General features: G+C 49.2%; 1 protein-coding gene and 1 long non-coding RNA gene across 3 annotated transcripts in view; one reads left to right on the top strand and one right to left on the bottom strand.

Annotated features, from left to right (window-relative positions):
* Positions 1 to 16,690, top strand: part of PAFAH1B2 (platelet activating factor acetylhydrolase 1b catalytic subunit 2) — a 30,975-nt gene extending 14,285 nt beyond the window's left edge. For both annotated transcript variants that reach the window (XM_040425994.1, XM_040425987.1), the window contains exons 3-6: positions 934 to 1,023; positions 3,321 to 3,437; positions 12,190 to 12,312; positions 16,149 to 16,690. In XM_040425994.1, coding sequence (XP_040281928.1) covers positions 934 to 1,023; positions 3,321 to 3,437; positions 12,190 to 12,312; positions 16,149 to 16,427 — 609 coding nt within the window. In that variant the 3' untranslated portion in view covers positions 16,428 to 16,690. The remainder of the gene's footprint in view (positions 1 to 933; positions 1,024 to 3,320; positions 3,438 to 12,189; positions 12,313 to 16,148) is intronic.
* LOC120996221 lies at positions 369 to 15,336 on the bottom strand. Its single transcript, XR_005777742.1, has 3 exons — positions 15,324 to 15,336; positions 4,805 to 4,819; positions 369 to 494 (listed from the first exon to the last, which is right to left on the bottom strand). It is a non-coding gene; the product is annotated as an uncharacterized LOC120996221 (long non-coding RNA).
* Positions 16,691 to 17,054: the final 364 nt, after the last annotated feature.

Raw genomic sequence — 17,054 nt, 5'->3', positions numbered from 1 at the left:
AGGGAGCGCATGGACACGCCCCCTGAGCTGCGATAGGGAGCGCATGGACACGCCCCCTGAGCTGCGATAGGGAGCGCATGGACACGCCCCCTGAGCTGCGATAGGGAGCGCATGGACACGCCCCCTGAGCTGCGATAGGGAGCGCATGGACACGCCCCCTGAGCTGCGATAGGGAGCGCATGGACACGCCCCCTGAGCTGCGATAGGGAGCGCATGGACACGCCCCCTGAGCTGCGATAGGGAGCGCATGGACACGCCCCCTGAGCTGCGATAGGGAGCGCATGGACACGCCCCCTGAGCTGCAGCAGAAAAGACACTCCCCTTGAGCTTTCAGCTTGATATAAATCTAGCAGAGCAATGAATGGGGAGATCTCTGGACCCATGTGAGGTACAGGGCCGGTTCTAGCTTTGTTAGAAAGAGATTGTCATGTACTATACGATGTCTGATTTTCATTTTTTACATTCGTCTTGGGATAACTACTTTAAAACATGCACTGGAAAATTGACTGCTTTAGCATGAAGCATAAATGATCTATTCCCTCTCTTCAAAAAAATGTGTCTCCGTGTCCTGGTACTCCCTTTCCTGTCTTCTGCCGTGGAGTGGGTGGACAGACGCCAGTGCCCAACCACCCCTTAGGTGCTGACGTCTGATTACCGGTATTCAGGGGCGATCAAACTTGTGCTTCCACCGTATCACTAATATGAGAAAGGTGCACAATGTCAGCATGACTAATGCAGCGATCAGACCACCGGCCTGGTCCCGGCATGGAAGCCATCTTAGGGCTGAATATAATTATTCATGTAGAGGCGATCTCATGATAAATCTGTGTAAAATGAATTCAGGAAGCTGTGCGGCACCTCGTCCGCACACACCTCTAGTAGTGATAAGTGTAGATCACTAATAAACTGCTTCTTTTTCTCACTTTTTTCCAGCACAACAGGTTGGTCTTAGACTGTAAGGACAAGGAGCCGGAGGTTTTGTTTGTTGGCGATTCCTTGGTGCAGCTTCTGCAGCAGTTTGAGGTGAGAGGCTTATTTTCCCCTCTAAATGTATTTATTTAAATGGTGTAAGTTTTGCAGCATCAGAAAGCAATCCTGTCAGGAACCACACAGTCCACAGCCAGTAAGACAGGTGCAGATCCACATTGCATATAGGCCAGTCCTACAGAATGCTTCATGAAGGGAAAGGAGAACATGGCTGCAGTGGCGACAAGCCCACATACGCTGTGAGGCCAGCAATTGTCTGCAGCAGCCATGTACAATATGCAGGCATGCCATCACTGCAGCCAAGAACCTGACGTCATGGCAGCGGCACTAGAGCAGAGGAGGTTTAAATTGGTAATTATAAATTGTTTTAATTTAATCTATTCCCTGCCATTTAACAATTTTTGGTTTAAAGTAGTTGTGCAGTGCTTCCCCTGCTGATCAGCTGTTGGAAGAGGTTGCGATGCTCATGCGATCACTGAATTACTTGCAGCAGCAGCGCAGTGTAATTACACCGTGCCGCCTCTACAAAGGAGACGACCCGCAGGTAATCAAGTGCATGGGATGAGCAGTGGTAACTACACTGCACCGCTGCTGCAAAGGAGACGACGAGCAGGTAATTTAGACGAGGAGCAGTGATCACACGAGCATTGCAACTTCGTCAAACAGCTGATCAGCGGGATGTGCCAGGAGTCGGACCCCCACCAATCTGATACTGATATCCCATCTTGAGGATAGGTCATCAATATACTGTAGTAGCACTGCACAACCCTTTGAAGGCAGACTCCCCCTTTTAATAAAGGAGCATCACTGCTGTATTGTACTGAGCTTGCCTATACAGTTCTAAAAAGACTGAATAGAGTAGGTAAGTGAAGGGTTAAGGGAGTTTCGCCAGTGAAATGCTGTTTTGCAATAGGAAATCAGAAAACTCCGGAATTACGAAGGGCATTGTGCCCAGACCTTATCACATCGAGGCACCGAGTTTCTCTGCCTAGAACTTCTGCCCCCTGTGCTCGACCTCGGCCTTCAGCACCGATTTATTAGCTGAGTGGCCTCCTCCATTGTTTGGAAGTGAGACGTACAGATCTGGAGAGGATGTGTTTTACTCCTAGATTGTACTTGACTCCTCGGTTTACTTTCCAACCTGATGTGGTCCCTCTGCATTCCTACTTGGTGGGATTTGGCAGAACCTGACACGCTCTTACCACTCCAGAAGGTATTCCTGAACCCTGGCTGAGGACGAGCTCTTTTATTACAAGTCCCTCAGAGACCCCACTATTGTGAAGGCAGACATATCAAGAGTTTCCTGCCCTTCCAGGAAAAATCCGGCTTCTCGCCCTGGATACGCTGCCACTGGCAAGCTTTAAGGTGGCGCTATGAACTTTCTATACCTTTCCTGGAATGAATGTCCTGCGTTTCCTTTGACCAGAACATCTCTGGTTATAATCTCTTGTGGATTCCCCTGTCTTCTTGTGTCCCTGACACTAGTTGTGTGCACTACGGTACATGGTCTTCTACCCCCCAGGACTAATTGTAACACCCCGAATTCTCTACATCTGACCCCTGCTCATTGCCCACTTGTATTTTTGTCCTTCCTTTCTTTAACCACTCGATGGACTTCCTTATTATTCAGGGTGCTATATTTTCTCTTTTTTCCCCCCACTTTTAGAAGGTTGCTAGATGTTGACATGGCCTTAGTCCAATACTTGTATGCTGAGGAAAACCGACGATAACAAGTCTTTGGGAATGTCAGTAGTCAGCGGGATAACATGCTATACGGTGGCTCAGTGGTTAGCACTGGTGCCTTGCAGCACTGGGGTCCTAGGTTCTCTGCACGGAGTTTGTATGTTCTCCCCGTGTTTGCATGTTTCCTTACACACGCCAAAGACATAATGGTAGAGAATTTGGATTGTGAGGCAGCGAATGATGATAATGTCTGCAAAGCGCTGAGCAATATGTCAGCGCTATATTAATAAATAGATAATAGGCTCTCATTGTAAAAAAAGAACATGATCGAGACAGATTTTAATGACTGTCTAAAGCCACAAATGTGCCAAGAAGGGACATGCCCTTTATTGGCGTTTTGTGCAGACTGCCGCCACCTGAAGCTGCAGCAGCTGTCCGCCCCCAGCGGGCCCGCAGCATTCACCGTGAACAGCGGCGCTGGCTGCCTTGTGGATGGGCTCTTACAGTGAATGAGGGGAAATCTCTGTGTGATGAGGAAAGAAATACTTGTTCTGCACACTTTTATATCCGCTAGGGTTGCTAGTTGGAAATAAACATGTCATATCCGTCATTGATAATACAATCACTTTTTATTTTCTTTCTATTCACAGATTTGGAGGGAACTTTTCTCTCCACTTCATGCATTGAATTTTGGTGTCGGTGGAGACACAACGCGCCATGTTCTTTGGAGGCTTCAGAATGGAGAACTAGAGAATATCAAACCTAAGGTAAGAACATGGTATAAAAATAGGCCTACATAGATGGGCCACTTGTTCGAAAAAGTCAGGGGCTGGACAGAACTTTCCGTCCTGACATTTTATTTTTGTGAAAATGACGATAGTGGCACCAAGGCTGTAATGACTAACAGAACGCCATGTTCACACGGCACTGATCTACCGCTGGCAAGCCCTGGGAATCGCCAGAGAATCCAGTTGCAGATTAGCTCCATTGCTAAGCCTCATTCATAAGTCAGCACACGTACCCGTTCACTGTAATGTGTATTCACACATCTGTGTTTTTTGCACGGAAACATGCTCTATTCCATCACACCCCTAAATAGTCTATGGGTCCATGAAAACCAAGGGTGCCATTCATGTTTCACAGATCATTAGGAAGCGATTCTTTTGAAAATAATTTTTCAGGTGCACGGTGTCCGTGAAACACGAATGACGCACAGACAGCAAAAAAAGGACACATGGATCCATCACTGACCTCTTCACGGAGGCATCACTGACCACCATTTCACGGAATTGAGAACGGACGCGAGAATGAGGCTGTACTGTGGGGAATTAATCTGTGAGAGTAATGGACTCGATGCTGATTTAAAATGCAGAGAATTCATTATTTTGCAAGGATTTTATCCCAGAGCATCTCAATTTATAACCTATCCCATTCATGCGGAATGTCAGCAGATTCTGTCCGGATTTAAGGCTGAGACTTCGCCAGAATTCACTTTAGGGCAAGATTTTTAGTTGCCATCTGTCCTAATACAGTAGTATTTATTGGGTGAAAATAAATGAAGTGAATGGTGGCCCAACTATCTCCTCCTGTGACCCAGTGGTATCGGGCGGGAGACTGAGCCGTTCCACCTATAGAATTGCCTCTTGCCCACTTGTTCTGTTCACGTTTTTCATGTGTCTGGATTGAGGCGATCCGCTCATACACGTGTGACATGACCTTCACATGTTGTCAGAGGCTGGCGACGTCATTCCCCAGCCTGTTTCTCCATCTTCAGTTATAGTAGCACAGATGTCCTGTTGCTCATACTGCATGACTAGTGCATGAAACGTCTGAATTGGGGACAAAGCCGATCCCTTCACAGACCTCCTGTTATAACGAATATGAATCATAGTATCAGCCACACTGGCTAAAACGTACCCTAATTCAAAACCATATCCACCCTTTTAGTGCATGTATTACAGATATACATCAGTAATATATAAGAAGGGTGTAGGGTTTGGGGGTAGAACCCCATCCAGTTACTTTCACAGCAATTCTTCATAAGCGTGCTCCTCCAGGTATCCTCATTCTCCTGGTGATGTCTTCAGATTCACAGATCCAGTCCTCGTTCTTTTGAAACACAATAACCAAGGACCATCAGCTTCCCTGCCTAAAACGTTCCCGGGTATATATCTGCACACGGTTCTTCAGGGGACTACATTGGTGATGCAGGAGCTGTGTCTTCTTCTCACACGTAGCCTTGCATAAGGAATGTGGCACTAAGTGCACACCGCTAACCCCTGCTAGTTAGGGGATACAGCACAGGGTTGTCGATGGTTCCTGGCTATTGTGTTCCGACAGAACTAGATTTGGATTGTAGGAATCTGAACATATCACTTGGTGAACAGAGAGTGGAGCTACCTGGATGTGGTGCCATTATAAAGAATTGCTGGCATAGTAAGTGGATGCGGTTCTATACCCAAACCCTACAACCTACTTGTATATTAATGATTTAGAGGGGTATTCCCATCTGGGACATTTTTTGCCCATAGATAAAATATGCCATTAATGTCCACCTCTGAAACCCGCAGCTATCTCACGAGCGAGCCCTGTGGGCTTGCGTAGCTTTCTCCAATCACTGCTGTGAGACTTCCGTAAATAGGCCTGAGCTCGCTTGGCTATCTTCAGAGGTTCCATGGCAGTGAATGGACAGCAGGACCCATTCTTGAGATAGATGCCAGTCTCAGAGGTGGAGCCTTTCCCTTTTTGGACATTTATGGCATATCTTATCAATATACTATAATTGTCCCAGATGGGAGTACATTTTGAATGCCCTAAACATGTTGTAAGCAATGTGAAGATGGTGGATACGGTTTTTATATGAACTTAAGTAAAAGTAGCAGGTGTTCTTTATACTGTGATGTGTGTTGGGGTACAACAGCAATTACACTGTGTAATGGGAACGACACAGCAAGGGTCCCAAAAGAATACATGAATCCAAGGTACCTTCTGATGTCCTGATTTCTTTGCAACTATTCCTTTTAGAAAAAGACAAATCCAGATTTCTCGCCCAGTTTCCTTGGGGGACACAGAAGACCTTGGGTATAGCTCATCTCCCTAGGAGGCGTGACACTAAGTGAAGACTGTTAAGCCCCTCCTCCACAGCTATACCCTCAGCCTGGAGAGAGAGACTGCCAGTTTTTGCTTAGTGTCCAAGGAGGCAAGACACTCCCTGCTCTGCAGGGCTGCTTTCTCCTTGTTTCAATTTTAGTTTTTTACTTTTTTATTTTATTTTTGTTCCAGATCATCAGGGATAACAGAGACGCACTAGACCTCTCTGTTCTCCCGGGGTTGAGCTGCGCCAGTGCCGGTCACCCGCACTGCTGCCTCCCCCACAGAAGGCAAGGTGGATCAGGGCAGCCTCGCTCCCCTACATCCCGCCAGCGCAAGGGTCGCCCGCACGCCAAGTCCCTCTCCCAGCGTCCTGCCACTACGGTGCCAGTAGCTGAAGGGGCGACCCTGCTGGAACGGACCGAGGGTGAAGACGACTATGGTGAGAGAGAGGCTTCTCCAGCCCTACGTCCCCCGTCCCCCCCCCCGTCTCCTGCGTGCCTGACCCTATACTGGGCCTATGGACCCTTCTGCCCATGCTAGACCTAGGCTGGCTCCTGGGCTGTCGCAGGGCGACATTCTGCTCCCTCTCTCCTGGCCTCCAGGACATTGGCACCCTTCTCCCTACAAGAAGAATGCCTAGGGAGCTGCGGAAGTCCGCAACTAGCTGCCCCTGATGGAGGGGTTATGCAGGCGTCCACCCTCACAGACCCGGTCTCAGGGTCCCCCTCCCTCTTACCGGCCACTACTTCAGGGCCAGAGGGCCCGCGCCTTGCTGCCACTGACCCTCCCTACTCTCACGGACACCGTTCCAGGGGAAAGGAGGTTGTAGCTGCCGGCCATATGGAGCGCTGTTCTAGGCAGGTGCCCGCTCCAGGGGTGAAATGGCTGCCGGGTGCAGGGTCCTCACTTCCGGACAGCTGGGTGGGCACCGCGGCCTGCAAAATGAGCGCTTCAACAGCCCCGGCCGACCGTCGGAACAAAACTTGTGTTCCACTTCAAGGCCGCGATCCCGCTCTATCCGGGTCCCCGGCTCGCGGGGTGGGCACCCGCGGCCGGTATGTGCCGCTCCGTAGGCCCGGCTGGTACTTTAAGTACTGTGCGGCCCCGGTCATCCGGGCGCCGCTAAAAATTTAGGCCCCGGCTCTTACGGCCCGCGGGGTGGGCACCCGCGGCCGGTATGTGCCGCTCTGTAGGCCGGCCGGTACTTTAAATACTGTGCGGCCCCGGTCAGCCGGGCGCCGCTAAAAATTTAGGCCCCAGCTTCACGCTACTAGGCCGCAAATTCAGGCCTCTGTTGGAGGGGGCTGGAACTTCTCCAGGCGCGAATTCTTCCCGCCTGGAGGTTCCCCCGCCCCCAGAGGATCGCAGTGCCGCCCCCCAGGCCGGATCCCTGTTAACCCTTTGGGTACAGGCCGGCTTCCGATGGGCCTGTATGGGTGGATCTGTGCCCTGTAGGTGGCCCCCCCTTTTATTTTATTTTTTTCTGCCTCAGTGAGGCTGTGTGTTAAAAAAAAAAAAAAAAAAAAAAAGAAAGTTTTTATTATATATATGACTTGTGGGCTGCGCAGGACGCTGCAGCCTCATCTCAGAGTGCTGCCTGTATACATGCCCCCCTTCCATAGGCGGCATGGTGTCGCGCTCCCCGGCTGCGGCGCTGCCAGGGTCTTTTTTCCCCTTCTAGGTGGTTTTCTTGCCCTTTCCGCGCTACGGCGCTGGTCAAGTGCATGCCTTTTCTGTAGGCAACATTCGTCACCCTCTCCAGTTATGGTGCCTGCCATGTGCAGGACCCCCCTCCTGGGCGGGATACTGCACTCTCCCTAACTGCGGGTTGGCCTTGTGCATGATCCCCCTTTCATTGGCGGCCTACTGCAGTTTCTCCGGATACAATGCTGGCCATGTGCACGACCCCCTTCCATAGGTGGAACACGGCACTCTCACTGGGTTCGCTGCTGGCCATGTGCGTGCCCCCCTTCCATAGGTGGAACACGGCACTCTCACTGGATTCGCTGCCTGCCATAGGCATGACTCCCTTCTGTGGACGGCATTCGGCACTCTCACTGGATTCACTGTCAGCCATGTGCATGACCACCTTACATAGGCGGTATGATGTACTCTCATTGGATTCACTGCCGGCCTTGGGTATGCCTCCTTCCCGGGTGGCGGCATACATACACTCCCTCGGTCGGTGGTTGTTCTCTCGCCGGTACATTGTTGGCCATGTGCATGACCCCTATACATAGCGGGGTGCTTGCACTCTCTCTGGATCCGCGGCCGGCCATATGCATGACCCCTCTTCTGTGGGCGGTGTACGCACTCTCACTGGATTCGCTGCCGGCCATGGGCATGCCTCCTTCGGTGGCATACACACTTTCTCACCGACTGCTCGCATTCTCCCTGGATGCGATGCTGGACATGTGCATGACCCCCCCCCCCCCCCCCTTCCTTTTCTGGGCGGCATACTACACTCTCACCAGATACGTTGCTGGCCTTGAGCATGGCCTCTAACATGGGTGGAACGCTTGCGCTTCCATTGGATACGGTGCTGGCCTTGTGCGTGACCACCCCTCATTCCATGGGTGGAATTTTGCACGCTCACAAGATTCAAGGCTGTCCTTGTATGTGCTGTACTGGACTTGCACATGTTCCCCTTCATTGGCGGAGTAGTTACACTCTCACGAAATTTCGGGTTGGGTGAATTGTTGCACACTCACTTAATGCTAAGATAGCCCTGTGCATGCCCCCCTTTTTCACTAGGTGGACCTCCTGCGTTCCTGCTGGATACTGTGTGGCCATGTGCATGGCGCCTTTCTGGGCGAAGTATGGTATGCCCTACTTCTCTGACGTAGGTACGGCCTTGGGCATCACCCCCTTTTTGGGGCAGGCCTTTGCATTCTTGCCCACTGCAGTTTGCCAGGTACATTTCCCCCCTTTTTCGGGGCGGTCAGTTTGCGTTCCATCGCATACCATACTAGTCTTGTGCATAACTCCTTTCAGTTTGCACTCCCGTAGATACTGTGGCACTCTGTGGCTGGCCCTCTTCGCTGAGTGATATATTTTTGCAGTGAGCGGACGTTCTTGTGCGTTGTTTCCTTCTCGTCCCGTAGGTGGGTTGGCCTTCTCACTGCTTACGGGGCTACTCGTACGTATGCCTCCTTTCCTCCTGCGACATACTTTTTCTCTTGGGATACGATGATTGCCGCAAGCCTTGCACTATTCTCTAAGGAGATCATTCTGTCCATCTGTGTAAGCCTAAGGTGTTGTCCAATAAACAACAAATGAATACCTTATATTTAAGTAGACGGGCTCTACTGTTCGCTACTGCACAGAGCTGGGTGGTACTCATTCATTTCGTTGGCCCATTTGTCCTTCCGCGGCATTGTTTCCCTGTGCTAGTGGTCGCATGGTCGAGAGCGCTGTCTGCAGCGCCCTTCGCATTTTATGTTGGCTCTGGCGGGACTACGGTCCCCTCGCCTAATACCATTTCCTCCTCTTCGGGTGCAGTGTGGTATGATTCTTTCCGGATTGGCGCCCTCGGTGCTTCAGTCTGATCTGCTACCAGGTTCGGGCCGCTATTCTTGGGAAGGTCACCCAACTTCTCTTGGGTGCTCGCTTATACAGGTCTGGGGGACCTCCACCTTGGGTTCTTCAGGGTATTCGCCTTCTGCGAGGCGGTGAACCGGGCGTCTCTGTGTAGCGGTGTTCTGCTTTTGAGCTGTCCTATGGCCTCTCTGTTGCCCACTCCCCCTTTCGGTTGGAGGGTGTTATACTGGCCTCTGTCTCGCCTGCCTTTTCTCGCCGGCTCTGTTTGGCTCCCACTCGGTACAGATCATTCCGATGTGGCGTCTGTTCCGGCCACGCTTCAGAGGCTGTTCCTTCACTGCCCTTCCCTCTGGGGAAAGCATGGTTGTTCATGTGGATGGTTCTGGTGTTCCTTTTGAGTCTCCCTTGTCCACACTGGCGGTACTAGCTGTGTGCCTAGTTACCGGGTCTACCGTTTTCTGTCCTCCCGCTGGGTGCAGATTGCGTTTTTTCCATTTTAGGCAATGTTTCTGCTTTGGATTCACCTTCTCGGTAACTTGGGAGGACTACCATTTGGTCAGGATTGTCTTTTAAATCTCCCACACCGGAACTGTAGTCCGTCTTCCTGTGGTGGCTACATTGGCTTCGGCTTTAGCCTGTCTTGTCCTGGCGGTTGCTGGGCGGACCCTTCGGTTCCTGTCCGTTTGTCCTTCTGCTTCCCCACTCTGGGGGGATACGGGACAACCTTGCTCGGGGGCCGACGGGACCAGTTCTACCGACTGTTCTACCCGTGTTACGGGTCTGCGCCTGATCATTGGGTTTTCACCCGCTTGCCCAGGCAACTCTAGTGGGCTCGCTAGTGTTCGCTTCTAGCCGAGTTTTTCGTCCAGGATCTGTGGTAGGACTTAGGGTTTTACCTGGGGTTCTGTGGGAAGCTGGGCGTTCCCCCACTCTGCCTTTCTCCATGGTTCTGTCTTTCTCCAGTCCGGCCTGGACCTGGGGCTGGGACTCTGTTGCTTGAAGTATCAAGTGTCATTCCTGTCCTTCCTCTTTCAGCGTTCCCAGGCCCTCTGGGCCTGTCAGGAACTTCTTCCATGGAGCGGCTCTTGGGTTCCTTTGTACTGTCCTCCGGTACCGTCCTGGGAACTACATACTAGGCTCTTGGCGCTCCAATTTTTCCTTGGAGCCGTTACAGAAGTTCCCTCTACTAACAGTTGGGTTTCTGTAGCCATCGTGTCTCTGATGGGTGCCTGAGTGGCGGCCCTTCTTGTTCCGAGCCTTCTGTCTTCCCCCAGGACAGGGCTGTTCTCCATTCCGTCTCTTCCTTCCTTCTGAAGATGGTGTTTGTCTTTCATTTCATTGAGGCAGTCGTCCTCCCCTTCCCACCCCAGGGAACGTTGGAGATCTCCGACTCTTGTCGACATTCGGTCTCTTGTGTTTCCAGGAGGTCCGTGCAAAGGGTTGACGGCCTCCAGGGTGGCTTTCCTCCGCTTTCTCAGAGTGGCTCTTGTTGTGGTTGCCGCACCAAGGGCAGGGTTCTGCTTTTGGTGTCACCATTCATTTGGCCAGAGTTGTCGGTTTTTTCCTGGGCCGGAGGCATTAGGCTTCGGCCATGCATTTGTGCAAGGCGGTCACTGGTCTTCCTTGCACACCTTACCGAGTTCTACAGGGTGCATACTCGGGCTTCGGCGTATGCTGTTTCGGGCCGCCTGGTCTGCAGGCGGCGGGTTTTTTGATGCCTTCGGGTGCTTCGCCTTGGTGCTGTGGTCCCTCCCCCTTTGGACTGCTTTTGAACGTCCCAAGGTCTTCTGTGTCCCCCAAGGAAACTGGGCGAGAAAACGAGATTTTTGTATAACTTACCAGTAAAATCTCTTTCTCGCTCTTTCCTTGGGGGACACAGCACCCACCCATTCTTTGTTCTTCTCTGACTGTTTCCGAGTTTGTTTACCCTTTGGGTAGTTGGCTTGTTGGTTCCAATTTTTGGACTTTGCCTTTTCTCACTACTTGGACACGCAACTGGCAGTCTCTCTCTCCAGGCTGAGGGTATAGCTGTGGAGGAGGGGCTTAACAGTCTTCACTTAGTGTCACGCCTCCTAGGGAGATGAGCTATACCCAAGGTCTTCTGTGTCCCCCAAGGAAAGAGCGAGAAAGAGATTTTACTGGTAAGTTATACAAAAATCTCGTTTTTTTTTTTAAACACTTTTCTGGAAATACACTAAGGGTCCATTCACACGTCCGTATGTGTTTTGCGGATCCGCAAAACACGGACACCGGCAATGTGCGTTCCGCAATTTGCGGACCGCACATCGCCGGCACTATAATAGAAAATGCCTAATCTTGTCCGCAATTGCGGACAAGAATAGGACATGTTCTATTTTTTTCGGGAACTGAAGTGTGGATCCGCAATTCCGGATCCGGGCAGCACATAGTGCGGCCCCATAGAAATGAATGGGTCTGCAATTCCGTTCCGCAAAATGCAGAACAGAATTGCGGACCTGTGAATGGAGCCTTAGGCTACCTTACACAAAAACCCAACTTAATTACACGTAACACACTGGTAGAAGAAAGTTTCGTTCGCTCCTTGTCAGCTAATGTGTACTGTGCTCAGAGACGGACAGTGGAGCTGCCGTGTGATCGTGAACTAAAAAGTGACTGTGGGGACACTGGGGGCATCTGAGCAATGGCCTTAATCAGGTTCCTCATGTATTAAATCCAGTGCTGATAAGGTCTGGACGCTATTCATATGCAGAGGATTTCTTCCACAGTATATCTGTGGGGTTTCTGATCACTTGCATTGTTGCAGATTTTTGTGGAAAGACCTGCTCTGCGTATCTACGACAAATGCACCACGTGTGACCTAAATGATGCAATAATTGATTATTTTTTTTTGTATTTCTTACACAACAGGTCATAGTCTTATGGGTTGGTACCAACAATTATGAAAACACAGCTGAAGAAGTTGCCGGTGGAATAGAAGCTATCATAAAACTCATCAACACACTGCAACCCCAGGCGAAAATAATTGTAGTGGTACGTAGGGATCACCGACATGTTCTGCCTCCCTCTTGATAATACAGCGGTGCCAGTCTTATTAAAGGGGCTATCCAATACCATAAACGCCCCCCCCCCCCCCTCCCCTCATGTGCCGGACCCCCTCACAGGTAATACATTTACCCGCTCCCATGCGGCGCTCCTGGTCCCCGCACCGCTGCTGCTGCTTCTCCCTGTGTGCCAATGAAAACATCCAGTGTCGGGGGGATGTTGGGCAGTTTGTTATTGGATAACCCCTTTAACTGGTTGCCAGGCTTGTACATTGGCCTGTACATAGAAGTTATGTGTGTAATACTTGGTGGTTGTTATATTTATGATGTTTTTTACAGTTAGGGTTGGGACATGACAGGCAGCAAGGGATCAGGCAGTTCTTGACGTTGATATGTTGGAAGAGGGAAAAATTGGGAAATTTAAAGGGGTTGTGTCACTTTAGCAAGTGGCATTTATAATGTAGAGAAAGTTAATACAAGGCACTTACTAATGTATTTTTTATTATCCATATTGCTTCCTTTGCTGGCTGGATTTATTTTTCTATTACATTATACACTGCTCATTACCCTGCAATCCAGCAGCAGTGGTCGTGCTTGCACACTATACAAAAAAGCATCAGCCTATGTGCGCTCCAAGGTCTCGGCCACCAGAGAGGCCGGCGCTTTCTCCTATAGTGTGCAAGCACGACGACCGCTGCTGGATTGCAGGATGGTCTGTAACCATGGAAACAATCAGTGTATAATGTGATGGAAAAATGTATCCAGCCAGCAAAGGAGGCAATATGGATAATAACAGTATATTAGTAAGTGCCTTGTATTAACTTTCTCTTCATGATAAATGCCATTGGCTGAAGTGAGACAAGTCCTTTAAGGATCTGAGCGACTATAACAATGGGCACAGTGTGAAGGCTAAAAGACGGGGTTATATCCTCTCCACGGTGGCAAGTCTTGGGCTGTGTTGCTGGTATGTAGCGGTTAGTAGTACCTACCAAAAGTGGTCCAAGGAAAGTCAACCGATGAACTATCAACAGGGCTTTGGACACCTCAGGACTCATTGATGCTTGTAGGGAGCAAAGACTAACCTTTCCGATCCCACAGGATAGCTATTGTAGCATAAATTACTGACACTGAGAAAAGTGAGAGGACACACTGGGCATTACAGCGAGCTGTGTATAGGAATGTGAAGATTGGTTAGAGTACCCCCGCTGACCCCAGTTCACTGCTGAAAGCACCAACAGGACACGTGAGCATCAGAACTGGACCATGGAAGAAGGTGGACTGTTTTGATGAATCACATTTTCTTTTACATCACGTGGACAGTCCGATGTGTGGGCATCACTTACCTAAGGAAGAGATGGCACCAGGATCCACTAGGGGAGAAGACAAGTTTGGTGGAGGAGGTGTGATCCTGTGGGCAATGGGAGCGCCCTGTCAGCGGAATAATGCACCCTACCAGAACTCGTGTTTGGGTGCCATCTTCAGTGGTATTCTGAAGCCCTGGCCTCATGAGGGTGTCTGCAGAATTTCAACCCTTTAACTCATAATTTTGTACATCTACATGTATGAAGCAGACTCGCAGGATGAGCTTATGGCTGATTCCAGCTGGCCCAGAATGGAGATAGCTCCGATCCTGGATATTAAGCCCCTCAGATGCCACTAATAGAGACCGTGGCATCCGTGGGGTTATACAAAGGGAGGTAACTTCCTCTGTCCTTCAATCGGAGAGCCCACAGCAATATTCAATATGTCGCTATCCCTTGGGAAGGCTCCTACTGACCTGCCTGCAAAGCCGAGACTGACGCAGACAGGCAGCATGTGAAAATTAGGGATCGACCGATATTGATTTTTTAGGGCCGATACCGATAATTTGTCAACTTTCAGGCCGATAGCCGATAATTTATACCGATATTCTGGGTATTTTTATTTTTGAGGAAAAAATTTTTTTTCCTACACAAATCTGCTGAAAATTAATGTTTATTGTTAACGTGTATTATTTTTTTTTTTTTTTAAATCTTTTTCATTTATGCTTAATATTTTTGTGGGCTTTTTTTACTAACTTTTAGCCCCCTTAGGGACTAGAACCCTTGTCCTATTCACCCTGATAGATCTCTATCAGGGTGAATAAGACCTCACACTGTCCCTGCTGCTCTGTGCTTTGTGCACACAGCAGCATGGAGATTACCATGGCAGCCAGGGCTTCAGTAGCGTCCTGGCTGCCATGGTAACCGATCGGAGCCCCAGGCTTACACTGCTGGGGCTCCGATCGGAGGAGCAGGGGAGAGGGGATCCTGTGGCCACTGCCACCAATGATTAATACTGGGGGGTGGGGGGGGGGGGGCGCACTGCGCCACCAATGTTTTTACTATTGGGATGGGGGTGGGGGGGCGCACTGCACCACCAATGATTAATACTAGGGGGCTTGGGGGGGCGCACTGCGCCACCAATGAACATAAGTCTCTCATTCATATACAGGAGGCGGGAGCTGGCTGCAGAATCACATAGCCGGCTCCCGACCCCTATGAACGATAGCTGCGATCCGCGGCACCTAAGGGGTTAACTACCGCAGACCACAGCTGCCGTTCATAGAGGTCGGGAGCCGGCTATGTGATTCTGCAGCCAGCTCCCGCCTCCTGTATATGAATTAATGAAAGACTCATCTTCATTGGTGGCGCAGCGGCCACATCCCCTCCTCTTGTCTCCTCTCCTGCTATTGGCGGCAGCAGCAGCACAGGGGGAGGAGACACTGCGCGTTCTGTGTTCCCAATACGTTATCGGAATATCGGCAAAATAGATGCCGATACCGATAACGTTCAATATCGGCCGATAATATCGGCCAAACCGATAATCGGTCGATCCCTAGTGAAAATCCCATAAAATACAATAGTATAGTACTGTAGTCAGTGGTACAAGCAATAAAGTACCCATGTACAGTAAAAAAAAAGTGGAAAAATGTTTTTTTTTGGTTTGTTTTTTTTTGTTTGTTTTTTTTAAACACAAAACTTAAATCACCCTTGTTTCCCAATTTAAGATATAAAAAACAAAACAAAAATATACATATCAGGTATCACCGCATTCAAAAATGTCAAAACTCTAAAATATATTTATTGTGCGCTGTGAATGCCATAACAAGTAAAGTAAAAAAAAATTGGTCATGTTGTCCCCCTGTTAAATTTAATTTAAAATGATTAAAAAGTCGTTTATACTCCAAAATGACGACAATAAAAACGGCAGCTTGTCTCTCATAAATGAGCCCTTACTGTCAATCTGGTGATGCAAAGAAGAAAAAGAAAATGTTTTAAAGCTTTTATTTAAAGTAGTAAAATATTTATATACACCCCTATCTAAACCGTAATCGTACCGACTGGCAGACTAAGGTCGTCCTATCATTCTTAGTGCACAGTGAACGCCATAAACAAAATAAAAACATGGCAAAATAACTTTTTTATTTTATTTTTTTTGTTCATTTTTACTTCACAAAGACTGTTTTCCTATACAGGCTGTGGTTAAACCCTTATATATGGCTACGTGAATGGAAAATGGAAAAAGTCATGGCTCTTGGAAGGTTGGGGGAGGTGAAATTGCAAACATTAACTAAGGGGTTAAGCAAGTGGTTTTAATGTTGTGACTAATCAATGTATGTATTCATGTGAATCAGTGATCCGATCTGTGGTGAAACTATCACTCCCATCATGCAGCTATCAGGGCATCCTGGATGTGTAGTTTCACAGCAGAGCCAGTCATTGAAATAATGTGATTAAAAATAAATAAATCACAGATTTAGAAATAAATTCTGCAGGTTTTTCATGTGTTAACGCTCTCGTGCAGGGATTACTACCCCGTGGAGAGAAGCCGAATCCACTGCGTGAGAAGAATGCGCAGGTGAACCAGCTGCTGCGCTCCTGGCTTCCACGTCTCCCTGGGGTTCAGCTCCTGGATGCAGATTTCGGATTTGTCCACTCGGACGGCGCTATCTCTCGACATGACATGTTTGATTTCCTCCACCTCACAGCTGCCGGTTACGCCAAGGTCTGTCGACCACTCCATGAACTGATTATGCAACTCCTGGAGGAGACCCCAGAGGAGAAACTAGTCACCCTAGCCTGATCATTGCTTTTCCCCTTCACCCCATCGTCAGTGTTACATCATTGGCTGCCCCCTCCCCTTTGCTCACTACCGTTGCCTCAGCTGTATATCGACATGCTCATTGTATATACACAGAACTCATACACACCCGCAGCTACCCAGCTTTTCCTGCAGTTCCCCATTATTGTCTCATATTATTGGACACTTAAATCCCCAGTATAATCTGATGGATCCTGCACATGGGAGCAGCAAGAATCTTGGTGGAGCAGACTCTAAATCCTTGACAAAATGCAGTGTACAGTGACCATGACGCCCTCCGCGGGACGAGATGATGTGGTGTGTAGTGTATATGTAGGAGCTAACGTCCAGGGCACCGCTCCTGAAGTGATGGCTGGCCTGCCCGTTGTGTATTATTATTATTATTTTTTCCTTTTGTTCGGCATAGAATCCGACTGGTATCTGCAATGGTTTGCCTAGGTAATTAATTGGTAAGGAGGGTACCCCCAGGCATGAGAGGGTTACGTTTACAAAGCCTAGCATTAATAGCGGCACAGCTGAGACGAGTTAGCTTCTCCCTTGCCATATTGCAGTTCTTCCTAGATTATTTTATGAATTGGTAAATGTGTTCTTTAGGGGTGCACCGAAATT

This window comes from Bufo bufo, chromosome 1 (assembly GCF_905171765.1).
Source record: "Bufo bufo chromosome 1, aBufBuf1.1, whole genome shotgun sequence".
NCBI lineage: Eukaryota > Metazoa > Chordata > Amphibia > Anura > Bufonidae > Bufo > Bufo bufo.
Note: the sequence above shows the minus strand (reverse complement) of the source record. Positions and strands in the feature narration are given on the sequence as shown.